Raw genomic sequence first — 18,857 nt, 5'->3', positions numbered from 1 at the left:
ATTAAAATAAAAGTACATTTACACTTATCGGTACAATGTGAGAGACACCATTCTCGATCTCCCTAGCATTATCTAATATAAAATACTAGTGATTTTCTGGGAAAAAAATTAAAAACACATTAACTTTGGAATTCCTTGTTATAAGATGTAACCATATTTATTTTGTTTCATTAATATTTGTATGTAAAAACTCATGAGGAATTTATTTTCGAGTTCTCAGGCCTTCTTGAAAGCTTGTATCATGGGTATTATGAGTATGACTATAAATTAATAAGATTGCTTATCAAGAAATTTGAGATGGACGCAGTCAAATTAGAATTTAACTCATTTCGTTTACTAAACATGAAGAAGATAAAATATCTAGGTCCAAGATCGAGACTAGTCCACCAGATCATTTCTAATAGACAAAAGAGAAGAGAGAAATGAGAGATAAGAATGCATAAATGAGTGAATCTATCATAAGGTAAATGAGGAGTGTCAGGAGAAAGTGAGAAATTGAGAGGTGGTCAAACACGTAAAGTGGACGTCCCTCACCACTATTGAGGTACACTCGAAAAGAGAGTTAGATAAAAAGCAAGTGGTCAGACGACTTGTGGACTCTGACTTCTTCTTTAACCTCTCGAATGGGAGTTTCAACTAGAGGGTATTCTCCAGTAAATATATTCAATATCTCTATTGTATAATGTAAAATGAGAGGTTATGAGAGATTGTAAACAAGACATTATAGTGGATTTCTTCTTACCAAACGCTTGTGGAGGTAGATATTATGCCGAGCTATATAATCTTTGTGTCTCAATCTCTTAGTTTTTATGCATTTATTTTTTATATATCGCCAAGGATATACACACCGACATCGTACAGCCACATCGAAGCACCACTGGGAGCACCAGACCACACCGATCAAGACTCGAATCATCATAGCGGGTCGTAAATGAATTTTTCTTCCATTCCAACCTGTTGTGTGATTTTTTACACATCAACAAAAATAGTTATTTATAAATATAAATTATTATTGATTATTAAACAATATATCTCATATTAAACTTAATTTGACTTGTGTAAACTTGAATAACTTTATATTAATTAATTCTTAAAACCTTATTTTGAGTTTATAATGAGAATATCTTAAATATGTAAAAAGATAGGAGGAAATCATATTCCTAATACCTTACGTACTTCTTGACTCCTTATGAATATGAATATATGATTAATATATATAAATATAATATGTATATAAAGGTATTATGATTAATAGTTCAAATTTATCTCGTTTACATCCTTAATTGTGAGGATTACCAACATAATAATATATTATAAAAATGATGTATGAAGAAACAGATAAGTGACACTAACGAGTTAAACAACTTAAGTCAAATTAAATTTATGTTGAATTTATCATAAGCTCTATTCTAATTCATTATTTTACATCATTTCGGTAACGAATTTGCGAATGATGTCAAAAATTGTCGTCAACAGGCTCCAATGAATATTATGAACTGCCCGAGAGGACCAAAAAGAAACTTCAAACCAGACATCATCTCTCGCGCGTGAGATTCTCTCTTATTTTTTTTGTAAATTAATCTTCATAATATCTACTTTTTCCCCATTCCAGAGGCCGACACAGAGTGTACCCACTACCCAAAACACAATAAATAAAGAAAATACAGGAAACCGCAGAGAGCAGACTTTGTTGTTGAGAAGATTTGGAGGTAAGATCAAGCTGTTTCAATGGCAGACTACATGGAAGAAGACCAAGAAACCATACCCACTTCACCAAGACAGGCATCATCCTCATCCTTTTCATCATCATCGTACGTCTTACTTCTTAGGGTTATGAGCAAAAGGAGAACATGGGTATGTATTTTTGTTACCGTATATGCCATGCTTTTAACTTCGTCCTGGAATTCCCTCAAATCCATACTTTCTTGGTACAAATTACAAGCCCAGCAGTCTTCCTCAGCTTCTAGATGGCCTGCCCTCTATGCCTCTGTGCTTCTTGGGGCTGTTTTTGGGGTGCTTTCAATGGTTGCAGCCCTTGCAGTGTTGGTTCCTGCCACTTTGGTGACATGGATCACAATTATGGTTTTACTCACCTTCTTTGGGAAGCCCAGGACGGCTTTGGTTGTGGAAGGGAGGAAGATTACTAGGGAAATTGTTGGCTTTGTGGTCAAGATCTTGTTGAAGGAAGGGAATGTTGTGGCCGCTGTTTGTGCTGTTTTGGGTTACTTTGCACTTGTCAAGAGGAATAGTGAGGGAGATTTAGTGAAGAGGTAAGAAGGGTTTTGGTGTTTGATTTTCTGGGTGGGATGGGTTTTTGCTGAGGGGATTTGGTAAAGTTTCCCATATTTTGGGCAATACCTTGAAACCTGACATATGTTGTTGTTTACAGTTGTGCTAGATTTGTTAATTCTAATGTAATTTATTTTTTTCACTGATTCCTGAGTTCTTCTTCTTCTTCCTCCTCTTTTCTTTTCTTTTCTTCTTCTTCTTCTTCTTCTTCTTCTTTTTTTTTTTTTTTTTTTTTTTTTTTTTTTTTTTTTTTTTTTTTTTTTGTGTATCCTTTGCTTGCTAGTGGTGTAAATTGTACGTGTTCTGCCCAAGAAAATGTTCTCCAATGTCTTATCTGTTCTTGCCAGTTTTAGCAATTAACTCAAAAGGTATATTTCAATGAAAATTTATCATAAAAGGAAGCAACCCACATCACGAAAACAATGAAGAAAACCGCAGCTTCAGTGATAACGACCAGTCAAAGCAATTTTCGCTCTAAAAATTCTATCATATGGAGATCAATTTTGCGGGAGCATGACAAATCATAACGATTAAATGCATTTTCTGCCCTTTTGATTGTTTGGTAATCAAGCAATAATGAACTTTTATTAATCTTCGTGCAAAAGTTCAGCTAATACAATAGGCTGAATACAATTCCGAATATCCTATGTGGCTGTGCACACAATGTCGTGCTCCAAAAGTAAAGCCTCCTTGCTGGCTAAAACGTGAGCAGCTACAAAGCTTCCCTCTTTACATAATCTATGTCCCAACATTGCAAAGCCCAAGTATCTCCATGCCTTTACCATGTCGGTCAACCGAATATATTAAGACGTGTTTTTAAGCTCTGAAAAATGAAAGCTGCAGCCATAAACCATGTAAAAATGAAAACTTTGGCATAAACTTCAAATAATATCAAGTCAAGGATTTAATTTCATAATTATTATCCTAATTTGGTTTTTCTTAATTATCAAATTAAGTGATTTAAGCCTCATAATTATTAAATCAAGTGGTTTGATTCAAGATATTTACCTTATCTCACATTTACGTAATTTTTCTACAAATAGAAACATGTGTCTTGTATTCAATCACAGTTAATGATGGTAAAAAGAATAAAGTTAGGAGTCCCGAACCGGGATCTCTCTCCTAGTTTTTTTTTTCTTTTCTTTAGTGATTAAGAAAAAATTATTTAATATTATTATAATTTTTTTAAATATTTAAAAGTATTAAAAAATGATATGAAAAAAAAAAAACAATGACTCTAGTAAAAATGTAGCACAAAAGTCTCTCTCTCTCTCTCTCCCCCCCCCCCCCCCCCCCCCCCCAATCCCCCGCTTGTCCTCTTCATCTCCATTTCTATAGTATTTTATTTTCTGTCATAATATCAAAACTTTTAATGTCTAACGCCAAACTCAATCCTGTAGACTATTTTTTTAGAAGTTGTTTTGCTAGATATACCTCTCATGGAATCTGCATGCCCTAAGAGTATTTTTAGTAGACGTGAGCCTTTTTTTTTTTTTAATAGGTTTTCATCTGTTGTGAATATTGCTTAAAGTCCTATACCCATTTTTAGCCTTTTAATTTTGGCTCTATAGTTGACCAAGATTTTATTTAGCTCATTATTAACTTAATTTTTCAGTCTATTGTTAGCCCTATCAACCTATTGTCAGCCATATCTCTAGATTTGATGTTTAACAATCACTTCATCACTAACGCAACTTCCATCATTTCATCAGTGATCGAAAAACGGATATGAAGACTACACTCAAATCTCAAACTCAATATTTCAAAGCTCTCCACCATAACTTTTAGGAAGATGTTGGAGATAATAATAAACCAAGAATTTGATTTGATTATTATCCTAATTTGATTTTCATAATTATTGAATCAAGATATTTGATTTTAATTATGATTAAGATATTTACTTGGATAATGCTAGTCCCACAAACAAAAGCCACCAATGTTGGTCACCAATTCTTTATTTATTTATTTATTTATTTATTTAATTTTTTACTTATTAATTAAGGAAATATTTTTAAATGATGTTGGGATTCTTTTTAAATATTTAAAAATATAAAATAAATGTATGAAAAAAGGAAAAAATAAAATAAAATAAAATAAAATAGCCCATTCGGTGGCCACATTAATGGCTATAGAGAATCCTTTTTTTTAGGAGCCGATAGCCACCCACATAGCAGCCCCGTCCCAAATTTATTAAAAAATCCTCACTTATGACAGGAGAATACTATGGTAACAATGAATCTTAGGTATCGAAAATAAATCTCAATAAACCAACCTTTCCAGAGAACCACTTTACATCTCTTAAAAAATAAACTACCCACCAAGAAAACACCATAAAAATGAATATCTAATATAAGGAATACCCAATTTATCTATGCAAATAAGACCACGAAAATAATCTTGAAATGATCCCAAACCAGAAAAATCTAAGATCATGCCTCTTATCTCATGTTTTGCCAAAAAGTCTGCTGCCATATTTGCTTCTCTAAAAATGTGCCTAAACCGAATATTCAAATCAAATGCTAATACTTTAATCTCTTCCCAATAATCCCAAAGAAACCAGTATTTACACACCCCCAACCCCAACCACTAAATAATAACAAAATATCCCTCAAATTCAGTTGTTTACACAAACGAAGGCCATTCAATACAGCTTTACATTTAGCAATAGTGTTAGTGGCATGACCATAAGAATGAGAGAAACCAGCAATCACATCTCCATTCGAATCCCGAATAATTCCCCCACCTCCTGAGGCCCCCGGATTATCACAACATCCACCATCCACATTCAACTTTAATCTTCCTCTCACTAGCTTCATCCACAAAATTAACAATGGCCTTTTCTTAACAATAGGTAAAATCGGACAAGATAAACTTTCCAGAATCACCTTATCATTTCCACCCATGTGTCGAAATAACTTCATATTGCTAGAAATATTCCTCAACCCCACTTTAACCTCCCTAATCACATTTTCAGGTTTAAATTTAAAACCTTCCATTCGAGTTGCACATATAGCTTTCCATAGATCCTAAAAAATAATAATAGGAAGGAAACCTTTAAGCCAACCCACCTGTGACTTCAAAGACGCCCTTTGCCACCAAATATTTAACATGCCTTTCCAATTCCGGATATGTGAAATATTAATATTACAAGATTTAGTAAAGAAAGACCATACCTTTTGAGCTCCTTCTCCCTCACATAAAATATGATGCAAGGTCTCCGTTTGAGGATTCACGCAACATTCACATCTTGATACCATCGGAATGCCTAAGTTTCGAATAATATCATCCATCAGAATAGCCCTTCTCTTAGCTCTCCATAAGAAAAAAGACATCTTCCTTGATATCCCATTTTGCCATAGCCATTTTTCCAGGGAAAAATTTCTCTTCTGTCAAATCAATTCCCAAGCTGATTTTGTGGTAAATTTGCCATCAACCGTATGCTTCCATACGCAAATATCATAGTCCTGCCGAATATAAATTTTTGACTCAATGATACTTTGAATCATCTCATCCGGAATCAAGTGCTACAACTACTATAATTTTAGCCCTGAAGCCTCAAACACATATTCAACTTTCAAATTCAAATCTCGTACTACAAGAATTGAATTCTTTAAAGGACCATTTCCTAACCAATTATCCATCCAAAAATTGCATTTTCCTTCCCGAATAAGCCACTTTGAATTAGATATCACTTTTGGCATTAAAGCCATTACACCCTTCCAAAATCTGGAACCTCTACTTAAATGCATCACTAAATACAAATGAGAATTACCAATATATTTAGTAGTAAAAAATATGGCCCACATGGATCCCCCTTGAATCAATCTCCAAGCAAATTTCATCATCAATGACCCTTTAACGTCATAAAGATTTGGAATACCAAGCCCCCCCTCCTCAACTGGAAAACATATATTTTTTCCATGCTATCCATTTCCTTTTTTTATTTTCCATCGATGAATTCCAAAGGAAATCAGAAAATAATTTCTCCAATTTAGATATCACCCATTTTGGCAAATTTAACACAGAAAGCATGTGAATAGATATACTATTCATATCCATGTAATATGGATCTATGCTCTGTATTCAATCACAATTGAAAATAGTAAAAGATATAGCCTTCAAAGTCTCTCATTGTCTCTCCTCCTCTTCTCCATCTCTTTTCTATTAAAAAAATTCCACTCAACAACCCTAGTACAACCACACACATGTTAAGAGAAAAAAAAATATAAAAAATAAAAACTCACATCAACTTGTGTGTGATGTAGAGCTGCTACGTAGAAGAACTCTTCATCCTCTTCTTCTTGTTGGGAATTGTGTTAAGCTCATCGAGGTGGATAGCTCGAACAAGACATACGAGCAAGTGCTACGCAAGAAAGTGCTAGGAAAGCAAGACCAACATGAGTACAATGAATAAAAAGAAACAATGAGAGCAACTTGAGTCGAGACGAAACGACTAAACTAAACTAACAAGACCTATGAGAACAAAGCGATTGCAAGAACAAGTGAACAAAATAAGAGCAGGCAAAGCAAGGACAAAAATTAGGTGAATGAAGTAGGCAAAGTGTAACACAATTGAATTAAGAGGGGACAACATTTACTATGAAAAGGTGAACAAAATGGAGGTTTGTTGAGCATAGACGAGTAACACATGCAAGGGTGACCAAGAGAAGATGGTCAGGAACGAAGTTATTAATTACAAGGCTCGAGGCATTATAACGACTCACAAAGGCAAGTACCACATAAAACTCCTATCCAAAGTTCTCTCTCCTTCTCAAAAGTTCTCCCAAAACTCATCTCCTAAGATCCTCCATTTGCCATCTAGCATCGGGTGGGAGCTTTGACACCTCATCCCCTCTTTGCCTTCATTACATTCAACATTGTCCTTCAGTTTTTTTTTTCGGTCTTTTCTTTTGTTTTCCTAAAATAACATGGAGATGGGCTGATTTACTAATTTTTGACCACCTTTGACCGTCATGTGCAGCTCCACAAGACTCCTCAGCTGCAAATCTATTAACTTATAAAATAATTGCGTCCATTTGAGTAGCACGTGAGACTCACGCTCGGCCTATATGACACTTGAGATCTACATGCTGCCTTATCATAGAGCGTGTACCACTACCATGCACGGCAAAAATGGGATCAGCGGCCTTGTATCTTGCAGATCCAACAAATGTCCTTGCATGAGCAGTGGTGCATGATTCCCACGCACCTTCACAGCACTATTGATTGTTCACTGGCATATCAGACAATCTACTAGATGCAATTTTCTTTTTCTTTATTTTTTTAATTTTGGGTTTTAGAAAATGTGTTCCTCTCTCTGGCAACGAGTGGAGGGGTGTCTACTGCCTAGTGCAGTCTTTTGTGTGGGTTCTTGGAGTGAAATTTCTGTTTCACTCCATTATTAGGAAGGCTGACAACCTACATGATTTGTATAAGCGATTGTCTTTAACAGATCAAGAGAATGAAAAAGTGGTGGTTGAGTTGGATAAATTGGATGATACGATCTGGAGTGGCAGCAAGTGTTTGATTATGTCTCTTCTCACTGATATACATTATAACTGAGAGGTGTTTATGATCACAATGAAGAAGGCATGGCATGCAGTCCATGGTGTTCGGTTTAGAGATCTCACCTCCACTCTATTCTTAACAGAGTTTGAATATTCTTGTGAAAAAGAAAGGGTGGTTCGTGCAAGCCCTTGGTCTTTTGACAAACACTTGGTGCTGAAGATGGAAGTTGATGGCAGCCTGCAAGTCCATGAACTTTAGATTTCTAAGGCACAGGATCTACCTTTATGATTTTCCTCTAAGGGCTAGAAATGAGTACGTTGATAATCTAGTTGGTGAAAAAATTGGACTGGTAGAGGAAGTAGATGTGGAAAAAGGTGAGATGGCTTGGGGAGAATATCTTCGAGTTAGGGTCACAATTGATGTTACAATACCTCGTTAACATACTGAGTTTGCTTCTCTCTTACCCTTACTCTTTATATTTATTGTTATTTCATATTTTGTTTATATTTTATATTATATATTTGATTTATAATTGTTATTTTTTTAATACAACTCAATTCACCCCCCTCTTGTGTTAGTCATCTGGGCAACAAAAACATTACCTGATTCTACTACGAAGCTCTTCACAATAATTATATTTAGCCTTCAGATCATTTACATGACAACCCTCAACCTTTGTAAAATGGTCTCATACAATCAATGGATCATTCCCTTTCCATTCTTAGGTAATGACAAGTACTACTAGTAGAGGCACTAAGGGGTTTTGATGTTTGAGTCTCTCTCAAGTCATCTCCCAAATTAATGATTAGTTCATTTGAATCAACATCAATCTGAGTCAACAAATAATCCATCTAATTTATAAATATATATATATATATATATTACATGTACATTATACATATTGCGTAACACAATAAATTATAATTACACAGCAGCTAGTTTGCAACGTGGCAAACATCATAAGTCTAAGACTCTAATATAGATTTTAGTTCATTCATCTTTCCTCTGTTTATATCAAACTATTTTTATTTTTTACAACATTGTTAGATTATGGGATCCAATGATCTCTCTTAGGAACTCGCTAGACTTATGGGAGTCTATTGGTGCTTGATAGCCTAACCCGCTAGTGCACCTTGTGTGCACTACGACACCCCTCATGCCCACCCACATCACATATAGATATAAGGCTTTGCACTGCCAAAGTGTATAAGGAAATAAATTTGCGTCTTTTCTAAAAGCGATTGCTTGTTAGTAGATATGGTAACGTAGGGGAATAAACGTAAGGCCCTTGAGGGGGTGCCCAAGTTCGAGTCCCACTAAACATAGGGAGTGCGTGCTTGGGAATAGATTAAATCCTTGTGGGGAGCCGGGGGTTCGAGGCCTTGCCAGCTACACACTCCGGCCAGCGATTGCTTTTGGCCTAGTGGTAAGCACTTGATCCTAACAAGTGGTATCAAAGCAAGGTCACGGGTTCGAGTCCCTTGGGTATCTTTTGGGGGGGGGGGGGGGGGGGAGATTGTTGGATTATGGGATCCAACGATCTCCCTTAGGGACTTGCTAGAATTATGGGAGTCTATCGGTGCTTGACAGTCGAACCCACCAGCCCACCTTGTGTGCACTGCTAAACCCCTAGTGTCTGTTTGCAACACATATAGATTTGGGCCTTTGCACTACCAATGTGTATAAGGAAATAAAGTTGCACCTCTGCTAAAAGCGATTGCTTGTTAGTAGAGATGGTAATGTGGGGGGATAGACCTAAGGCCCTTGAGGGGTGCTCAGGTTCAAGTCCTACTAGACACAAGGAGTGCGATCTAGGGGATAGATTAAATCTTTGTGGGGAGCCGGGGTCTTGAGGCCTTGCCAGCTGCACACTCTGGCCAGCGATCGCCTTTGGCCTAGTGGTAAGCGCTTGATCTTAACAAACACAATTAAAAATATCATAAATTAACAATAATAATTTTTTTCATGTAAAATAAATATTAAATCTAACCTATTAAGAAAAACCACCGTGAGAATTCGGGAATAGCACTCAGATGACTATTCACAGTCCCAAAAATTTGCTCAAAAAATTTTATAATATCTATACACAAAACATCAAGATGATCGAGTAATTTGAAAATTAGCATCTCAAATAAATATTTTCATGTATGTAACAAAGAATTCTTTGTTCGGTCATAGTGTTTTTAAGAGGCGTTGGCTATGCCCTAAAAGCCGTGGGGGTTAGTTGGCAGCTGGGACTAAATGGGAGGCTCGAGGTTGAGAGAGTTTGCCCTGAAAGTTGTGGGGATTCGTTGGGAGGTTGAGATGAGAAGTGAGAAGTAGAATACTAGAGTTGGCACAGTGAGATGAGAATCGAAATCCTAACCCAGAAGTGAGAATTGAGATACCTAAAGTCTGAGATTGGGTCAGTTTGATGAGGTGCAAGGATTTTGTTAAGTGAGATGAGAACTGAGAAGTGAGAGGGCTGAGAGTGAGAAGGAGTGAGGACTGAAGGTGTTCGCTGGAAGAAAAAGGGGGGGTTAACCCTAACTTTTAACCAAAAGACGTCGTTCTTTTTTTTTTTGTTTCTCACACGTTTTAATGCAAAATGACGGTATTGTTTTGTATCAATAATATTAAAAAAATATATAGTATATTAGCTGGCCAGACAGTTCAAACCTGATTGAATTGGAACCAAACTAGTCGACGTCAGTTTTACTAAATTTATACCATCGACCGACCAGTTCTTCACTGGTTTTGGCCAGTTATTGAATCCTACAACTCGTCTTTTTCGGCAATTGTGGGACTGGCCAGTTCCTGTTCACCCCTATTTACTACAACAACCTCAAATTACGAGGTAAATGGGTCTAATCATTTTACTGAAAAATCTCCTATCTAACTCAAACATCGAAACTATCATCTGCCGGAATCTATCAACCAAGCTTTGTCTTCTTTCTTACTGGGTTCATATGAGGAGCAGTGGACAACTCTTGGCATCGGGAAAATGTACTAATAAACCAGTTGAATATATAAGGCTTCAATTGCGGTCATATTCATATTTATCCTAGGATCCATCCCTTGATGATTTGTCACGTGTTGGTCATCCTGATCTCTTGATCTTCTCATCTCTTTCTTTTGAGTAATCTTGGAGCTTTGGTTACTTGTAAGGCATCTGTTACGTTTCCCTTTCATAAAGAGTAGGACCCGGGTGCCTTAGAGATTGGATGTTATGTAGCTTTTCAAATGTCGTCCTGCCATACTATAGTTTATGGCTGTTTGTCATCTATGAAGTCTTTTTCCACTCTTTAAGACCTATTGGCCCCAATAAGATTTAAGGATATCAAAGTGATGTACACTCTAAAGAACCTCTAAATTACATGGTTATATACCTTATAATAATGTCGTTTAGGTTCGCCTCAATTAGCAAATGAATATTTTCTCCACACAGTCAGGTCTAGGATTCAAATCCATCTACTATATATATTGAATTAACATGGACAATTTAGGTATCCGGAATAGCACCATTGATCCAGGTGTGAGTGCGGGTACCTGGCCATACCCAGATCTGTACTTAGATGTATAGCGAAAATACATATACAATCATTTTTACAATTATTTTTCATAAATTTAATGATGTGTCGAGTTATATTAACTCAATAAGACATATCAATGTAAATATAATAATAAACGATGAAGATTTTTCAGAGGGGCAGCATCACGTACATGTCAGTACTTTGACCCTACGTACTTGCTACCCGGCATCACTTTATCTAAAATCAAACAAACAAGCAAATTGAGGTGGAACTCCATATTCACACAGGAGAAATGTTACTCTCACGAAGAGAGGTCATTTTTATGTCCTTGTTTGTCTGCCAGAGGTGAAAGTGGAAAACAACTGCAAGCGAATCACACAGCTCATGCATAGACCCTAATACCATAGCAACCAGTAGACTGGATTGCATAATCAGAACAGTATTTTGGGAATTCCATAGTTTGTAATAAGACAATGGAATGTGATAAGGACATAAAATCATGAATTCCAAAAGCAAATTATTGTTAGGAGAACAAATGGATTTGTAAAGTGAGCTGAGATAAAATGTAATAAAAGTTGAATAAAATATTATTTTTATTTTAAAATATGAAAAAATTAAATTATTTATTATATTTTATTTAGATGTTTAAAAAAATTGTAATGATTAGATCAAATTATGAGATAAGATGAGAAGTTTCCTGTATCCAAACAAGGTCTAAAACTCCCATTAATGACAGATCCTACAATACTAAAAAATACAAATTAGGCAAAAGCTGTAATCAGATTAGAACCGTCCCACTACAATATGATCTCTGTAAATTAAATAAACACAGATTACCTTGGTTTTAAAAGAGCCACATATTCTTGAAATAAGTACTGGCTGAAAATTGGTGAAGTAAATAGGCTGTTTTTTGGTTGATTTTTTTTATGTTTTTGCAAGGAATTAATGCCACACTCGAATGCTCATCAAACATGGTTCCCATGTATCATGCAGCCTTGGATTCAACACCTCCAGTTTCTGTTTCTGTTAAAAAAAAAAAAACAAAGAAGCAAATTACATTATAAAAGAGTAGTTGTAATTTGCATGGTGCATGCGGCGGGAAAACTGCATAATTGATATTGAATTAGCACTTGTTGGCCATCTATTTGCTAAAGTAATGAAGGTTTGTCTACAAAGTAATTATTAACTAATCAAGACAAAAAAAAGATCAGACTGAATTAAAAAGTCTCTGTCTGTTAGTTAATAGGGATCCAATCATCTCACATGTGGCCAGTAATTACAACAGATGTTGAAGCCTCTCAAAATCATTATAAAGTATAAAATTCTACCTTTCTTAAATAATGTAGGATTCCATTTGTTAATATCTCAATCACTTCCTTTAATTTTCAGAGATAAAATATAATTTCTGAACTCATTTTTACAGTTAATTAAATCAAGCGAGACCTAGTTAAAATATTTACAGTTAATTTTCACTTTCAATTTCTCACAAAATAAAAGTTTGGAAGTAGAGCTGAACAAAAGATCCCTTGGGTACAAACCTAAATTATTTTTATTATAAAATAAATTTAAAATTTTATATATAAAATTACATCCAAAGAATTTTATTTTTTTACAGCTTGCCTTAAGTTTGTACTTTAAAAGCAACGAAAGACTACGGAATGTGGAATTGGATACTCTCCTTCCTTTTAGATCTAATTAACCGACAGTCTGATATACGAGCATTGCACCACACACAGCCATACCCACCACCATCATCCTCACTTTCACCCCCCTTCCTTCTCTCCTCAGTTTTGACTCGTTTCCCCTGGCCCATTGTTAGTTGTCCTTTCTTGGCTTTCTCTCTCATACTCGCTTAACCTCCTCCATTTATTGCGTACCCCTCCTTTAGCTCGCCTTTTCTTATTAAATCCCAAAACTCAGTCACCGACAAACAAATTCCCAACTCCCCTCTCTTTCTTTCCCTCCAAGTCACGAAATTTCGTCGCATTTTGACATGGGTATATGAAGTTTTTGAGTTTGATTGAGGATTATTGGTGTCTTCCAAGGCTTCTTTTGGGTTACCCTTCACAAAGGGGGATCTGGGTGTGGTAGAACACGGATGTTATATGCAATTTGTCTCCAAATCTGTGTCTGGGTTACTATAATCTTATCTGGGTGTCGGTGATTTCGAAGGTTTCGAGAAGTTAAGCCGAAAGGATTTTAGTTTGCGCTAATTTTGGTTGTTTGTCAATTTCCTGCTCCCAGAGTAGATACGCATTGAAAGAATGGTAGCAGGAAATGGTCCTTTTTACCCAATTCTTGGTTTTGCATTATTTGTGGCTTTCCTTTACATGTCTTTTGGGGATTTGATTTTCAATTATCATAAAGAGCCAGAGATTGGCTTCGTGGAGAGGAATGGGACTCAGTTCATGTTGGACGGAAGAGCCTTCTACATTAACGGGTGGAACTCTTACTGGTTAATGGACCATGCGGTGGAACAATATAGCAGACCAAGGATCAGGGCAATGTTGCAAGCCGGTGCAAAGATGGGTCTCACCGTGTGCAGAACTTGGGCATTCAATGATGGGGCTTACAATGCCCTCCAGATTTCTCCTGGTCAGTTCGATGAGCGAGTTTTCCAGGTATTAAACCATTGCTTTTGATACTTATGTTCTATTCGTCTCTCATGATTTATGTTTGACCTGTTTCCCATTATCATTTGATCTGATAAAAATATAATAAAGGTTTTCCTTTTTTATGTCCTTAGGTACGTTATAGCTCCTTATAACAATACATAAATGTCACAACGTTACTTCTCTCTCTGTCTCCCGGCGGGGGATAGAGTGAGACTGTGAGAGTGTTTACTGAATTCTGATTTTTTTGTAACGTAGTTCGAGACAACAATGCCTGTTTGCAGTGGGCAACCAAAGTTTTTGACACGACAAGCCTTGATACAACTTTAGCGTGCCTGCTGGTTGCTCAACTAAATTTCTGTGTCCTTGTTAACACAAATGCAAATACCATGGCTATTGGAACTGGGACAACATAAAACTGGGGACGAGCAAAAACAGAAAATTAAGCATTTTAGATATGCATTTAGGAATTCAATACACTCTGATTTCGTATGTTTTCCTGTGCTTATCTACAAATTAAATCAACTGGAAGTCTTAAGGGATTAATGTAACCCGCATTTTTATCTTATTCCAATTTTTCCAATTCTACTTTTCTTCCATTAAGTGGTTAGAAAGGTTTGGCTTCTGATTATGCTGACAACGCATATAGGCATTTACTGGATGACAATTGCAATTCTTTTCGTTTTAAAATTTTCAAAGTTAGTTTCTTCCGAAATTTTCATCTGCAACTAAAAGTTCATTGGTATGGCTCATTGATTATCAAATGTCAGTGCTGACCTGATGAAGGATGCCATAATGATGCACTCTGTTTCATTTTTGCAAGTTCTTCTGGAACCCGATGAGAACAATTGACTGGAATTTTGTTAATCATATTCTTTTAATACATTTTGACAACTGGATTGGTTGGCAGGCACTGGATCATGTCATTGCAGAAGCCAGACAACATGGAATCAGGTTGCTTCTTAGCTTAGTAAATAACTTGCAAGCATATGGTGGGAAAACTCAGTATGTAAAATGGGCATGGGAAGAAGGCATAGGTTTAAGCGCCTCCAATGACTCCTTCTTTTTTGATCCAACCATCCGCAACTATTTCAAGAATTACATCAAGGTATCTTCTTATCAAATTCTTTCTTTCCATAGAATGGTTTAGTGTTGCGAGCTTTTGTTATCTTAAATAAGAGAAGTGCTACAGCCACAAAGATATATAGAATAGAACTTTCTTTTCATAAACTCTTTCCTTTCTATTTTTCTACTTTCTTCTAATTCCGAATGCCCCTAAAAGTCTTTTTTCATAGACATTAATCATCGATGCTTTCTTTTTTCAAGCAATAGCTATCCAAAGATGTTTCTTTTTGTTATTATATCACATATTTCTATATCACATATTTCTCAAGTATGCAGGAATTATGATATTGCTATTGTATATTTGTTTAACATTATTGTTAATTTTAATTTTTTCCATTTGTCAGACTGTCCTGACAAGGAGGAACTCCATTACTGGAATTGAATACCGAAATGATCCCACCATCTTTGCCTGGGAATTGATAAATGAACCCCGTTGCATGTCTGATACTTCAGGCGATACTCTCCAAGTAAGTTGTATACCATTTTCTACTACCTGTATCAGATTCAGGAATAATTAGTAGCTGCTGTATCTATGATGTGAGTGTTCTTTTTTCCTTTCTTTCTTCCAAGGATTTGAGGTTTTTTGGTTAGGCATACAATAAGCAATGTCTACACTCAATGTGTGGAAGTGTACTGACAGACAGATTCTACTACTAATTATCAATACGAGTTCAAATACAAGTTAATCATGGCATAAAATTGCAGGATTGGCTAGAAGAAATGTCTGAGTTCGTGAAATCCATTGACAAGAACCATTTACTGACTGTTGGCCTGGAAGGATTTTATGGTCCTAAAAGCCCCAAAAGCTTGACCGCTAACCCAGAAGCTTGGGCGTCCAGGCTTGGGTCTGATTTTATTCGCAACACCAACATCTCTTACATTGATTTTGCCTCTGTTCACATCTACCCTGACCATTGGTAAGTGTTTCATGTTGATTAACTCTTTGATCTATTTTCGAGTTCTCCTATATACAAGCCTGATGTGTGATACCCCACTTACTGTGAGATCCATTATACACTAAGAAAGTCAAACCACTGATACTTTCTTATGTAAGGTAATGTGGCAGGCTACAACATAGTGGTGCGTTTGGTGCGTCATTAATCAGTTTTGCAAATTGATTTATTCTTCTTCCTATTTCCGAAAGGCAATCTTTGTGCATCTGACCTGTGTCCAATTTATTTTTAATTTTTTTTGCAGGTTTCATGAGCAAGAATTAGAAGACAAACTCAAATATGTCTCCAAGTGGATGCTTTCTCACATTGAGGATGGAGACACAGAACTGAAGAAACCAGTCATGTTCACTGAATTTGGACTGTCTAACCTGAATAAGGACTTCCTACCATCTCAACGAGATAGGTTTCACAAAACTGTTCTTGATACCATCTATAAATCTGCAAAGAAAAATGGATCAGGGGCAGGGGCTTTGGTCTGGCAGCTCTTTGTTGGGGGAATGGAAGAGTATCATGATGATTTTGCTATTGTTCCGTGGGGAAGGCCGTCAACATATAGGCTGCTAACCAAACAATCATGCAGGTTGGCTGGAATCCAGGGAGTGAGTCAACTAGATGGATATTTAAAAGAGTTGTGTTCAAAGAAAGAGTAGAAGTCTGATTCTCTCATCAGAAAAATTGGTAGTTTAACCTTTTTGTTGGGGGATGGGGGGGTTGTTATTTTTGGCTTCTTGATAATGAAAGGGTGAGAAGCAGGTCACTGTTTTTTGTACCTTTTTCCTTCTCATGTCCATACACATTATATACTTACATAGGTAAGAAGTGTTCTTCAAGAGCAGCTATAAGTATTGTAATTTTAGCTTTTTTTTTTTTTTTAACCCTTTCTGTGCCAAGTATTGTAATTTTTAGATAACATTGAAGCTTGTTTCCAAAAAGAAAGATGCCTTGATCAGAAACTCTCTGGGCTTGTAATCAATAGTATCAAGGAAAGATTTGAGCAGCTCCTACACTGTTAGCAATAGAGAGAAGAGGCACAAATCAATATTATTAAATTTGATTTGTAAAAATATTCAATTAAAATTAAATTTACTGATAAATCAAACATCAGCTTGCATATCAAATCTTAGGTTACTGTTGGAAGAATGGAATCTTGGGCGGCTCATGCCCCCGCCGTTTTCCTCTATAATCGTCGTGAAAAGAACAAAATTTGCCGGACTCCCTCAGTTACAGAGGATAATTATTTGTCAAGACAACAAATTGTGTACATAGATTTATGAAAGTACAGTTTCTAATTTCAATTTTCCTTTGTGCCAAACAAGAAACGGACATGGGCGTACAAACACGATTGCATCAAACCTAATCTAAAACAAAATTAAAAGCATACAATTAAATCAAAATACAATCGATTTCTAACTAGACCCACCCTTCTCCTTTGCCAGTCTTGGAGAGGTTCTAACCCCACTCCCGCCTGCGGAACTAGAACTACCTTTCGACTTCTTTCCCTTGCCCTTGGAACTCGATTGACGTTCTTGCTCACGCACTTCCTCCACTCCCCTGCTCCGTGTCCTAATGCCCACGATACCCGAAACCGACTCTTGGCACGATTCCTTCACTGGATCCACTTTGATCCTCGTGTTCTCCATTGCTACCCTATCAAAATCATCCCCAAGCTTCTTAACCAACCTCCTCTTAACCACATTACCTTCCTCTTCCTCGTCATCATCAACCAGAGCCATATATCTCCGCCTCTTCGTCGCGATAGGAGCCGGCGGAGGGGATTCCGAACGTGAAACAGTAACTGCTTTCTTCGGCACAGGTGGGACCGATACATTTGGAGAATCGAATTTCCTACGATCTTGGTTCGTCATGGACTTTTCGCGTTCGGCGCGGAGCTTGGTCACGTTGCCTTCGATGCGGCCCTGGAGGCGAAGGCGCTTGAAACTGAGCCCGCCCATGGACCAGTGAGCCTCTTTGGCCCACGACATAAAAGGATCTAGCACCGGGACGGGCGGATCCACCCGCTCGTCGCTGTGCTTGACGTCTGTATATATTCGCGGGCGAGGCAGACTGGAGCCATAAAACTTTCCGGGACCCAAAGGCACTACCATGGCTGTCAGGGTTTGGAGGATTTGGGGGAGTGAGTAATTTCTACAAATGTGGAGTGGGCGATATTTGGGTTATATAGAAAGAGCCAAATAGGTGGCGTGAACTGGCGCGAACCTTTTTGGCGGGAGGGTTTGGCGCGACAGGAAATTGAGGGCGGGGAGGGGAATTTCCTTCCTATTTTATTTGGGAGGTGGGGTGCAATTGTGTCTGGAGTCTCGACAGTTCAAGTAGAAGGTTTAAATGAGGGTGTAATTAGTCTAGTTCGGTCCGTTTATACGGGAGTTTTTGGACCTGGTACAAAATTTGGATCCATCTATTTTTAGGATTGAAATTGGATTAATTACTCCTAAAAATTACATTGGACCATTACATATCGGTCGGCTCAATTTGAACCAGGCCAATGTAAAATAGATGAAACATATAAAAAATTTAAAAATCACTTTTAATATATATTTTCGGCCCAATTATAGGAAAAGACCTTCCATTTTTACATTTTTGAATATCAACTATTTAATAATTTCTTCAATAATTGAGTAATTTTTTCCCTTCCTTTTTTTTTTGACAGATAAATTAATACAAAAATTATTTAAAATAGTAAAATTAAAATTAAGTGAATTCTTTACTATGGATTATGTATATAATTTATTAAAAAATAATTAATTCTAATTATATTTATAATGTTAATAGTTACTAACATAGTATTCAATAAGAAATGAATTATGATATGTAATACATATTAAACTCTTAATATTTTA

The 18,857-nt window shown here is 36.5% G+C and overlaps 3 protein-coding genes across 3 annotated transcripts; 2 read left to right on the top strand and 1 right to left on the bottom strand.

Moving 5' to 3' along the window:
• Positions 1-1,593: 1,593 nt before the first annotated feature.
• LOC122304003 lies at positions 1,594-2,435 on the top strand. Its single transcript, XM_043116014.1, has one exon. It carries the CDS (start codon positions 1,729-1,731, stop codon positions 2,272-2,274), a length of 546 nt encoding a protein of 181 aa, XP_042971948.1. The 5' UTR covers positions 1,594-1,728; the 3' UTR covers positions 2,275-2,435.
• A 10,541-nt stretch (positions 2,436-12,976) lies between these two features.
• On the top strand, positions 12,977-16,834 carry LOC122304001 (mannan endo-1,4-beta-mannosidase 2-like). The gene is made up of 5 exons (XM_043116012.1): positions 12,977-13,930; positions 14,832-15,029; positions 15,391-15,513; positions 15,752-15,963; positions 16,244-16,834. Exons 1-5 carry the CDS (start codon positions 13,574-13,576, stop codon positions 16,647-16,649), a joined length of 1,296 nt encoding a protein of 431 aa, XP_042971946.1. The 5' UTR covers positions 12,977-13,573; the 3' UTR covers positions 16,650-16,834.
• Positions 16,835-17,266: 432 nt separating this feature from the next.
• LOC122304002 lies at positions 17,267-18,171 on the bottom strand. Its single transcript, XM_043116013.1, has one exon. The coding sequence runs from the start codon at positions 18,102-18,104 to the stop codon at positions 17,406-17,408; it is 699 nt and encodes a 232-aa protein (XP_042971947.1). The 5' UTR covers positions 18,105-18,171; the 3' UTR covers positions 17,267-17,405.
• Between the last annotated feature and the right edge of the window lie 686 nt (positions 18,172-18,857).

This window comes from Carya illinoinensis, chromosome 3 (assembly GCF_018687715.1).
Source record: "Carya illinoinensis cultivar Pawnee chromosome 3, C.illinoinensisPawnee_v1, whole genome shotgun sequence".
NCBI lineage: Eukaryota > Viridiplantae > Streptophyta > Magnoliopsida > Fagales > Juglandaceae > Carya > Carya illinoinensis.
Note: the sequence above shows the minus strand (reverse complement) of the source record. Positions and strands in the feature narration are given on the sequence as shown.

What these genes read in the sequence shown, in the direction of transcription:
- LOC122304003 (XM_043116014.1), top strand. Translation starts at nt 1,729, where the DNA reads ATGGCAGACTACATGGAAGAAGACCAAGAAACCATACCCACTTCACCA.
- LOC122304001 (XM_043116012.1), top strand. Translation starts at nt 13,574, where the DNA reads ATGGTAGCAGGAAATGGTCCTTTTTACCCAATTCTTGGTTTTGCATTA. An exon ending in TCGATGAGCGAGTTTTCCAG is followed by an intron (nt 13,931 to 14,831) that starts GTATTAAACCAT and finishes ATTGGTTGGCAG; the next exon opens with GCACTGGATCATGTCATTGC. An exon ending in CACATCTACCCTGACCATTG is followed by an intron (nt 15,964 to 16,243) that starts GTAAGTGTTTCA and finishes TTTTTTTTGCAG; the next exon opens with GTTTCATGAGCAAGAATTAG.
- LOC122304002 (XM_043116013.1), bottom strand. Translation starts at nt 18,104, where the DNA reads ATGGTAGTGCCTTTGGGTCCCGGAAAGTTTTATGGCTCCAGTCTGCCT.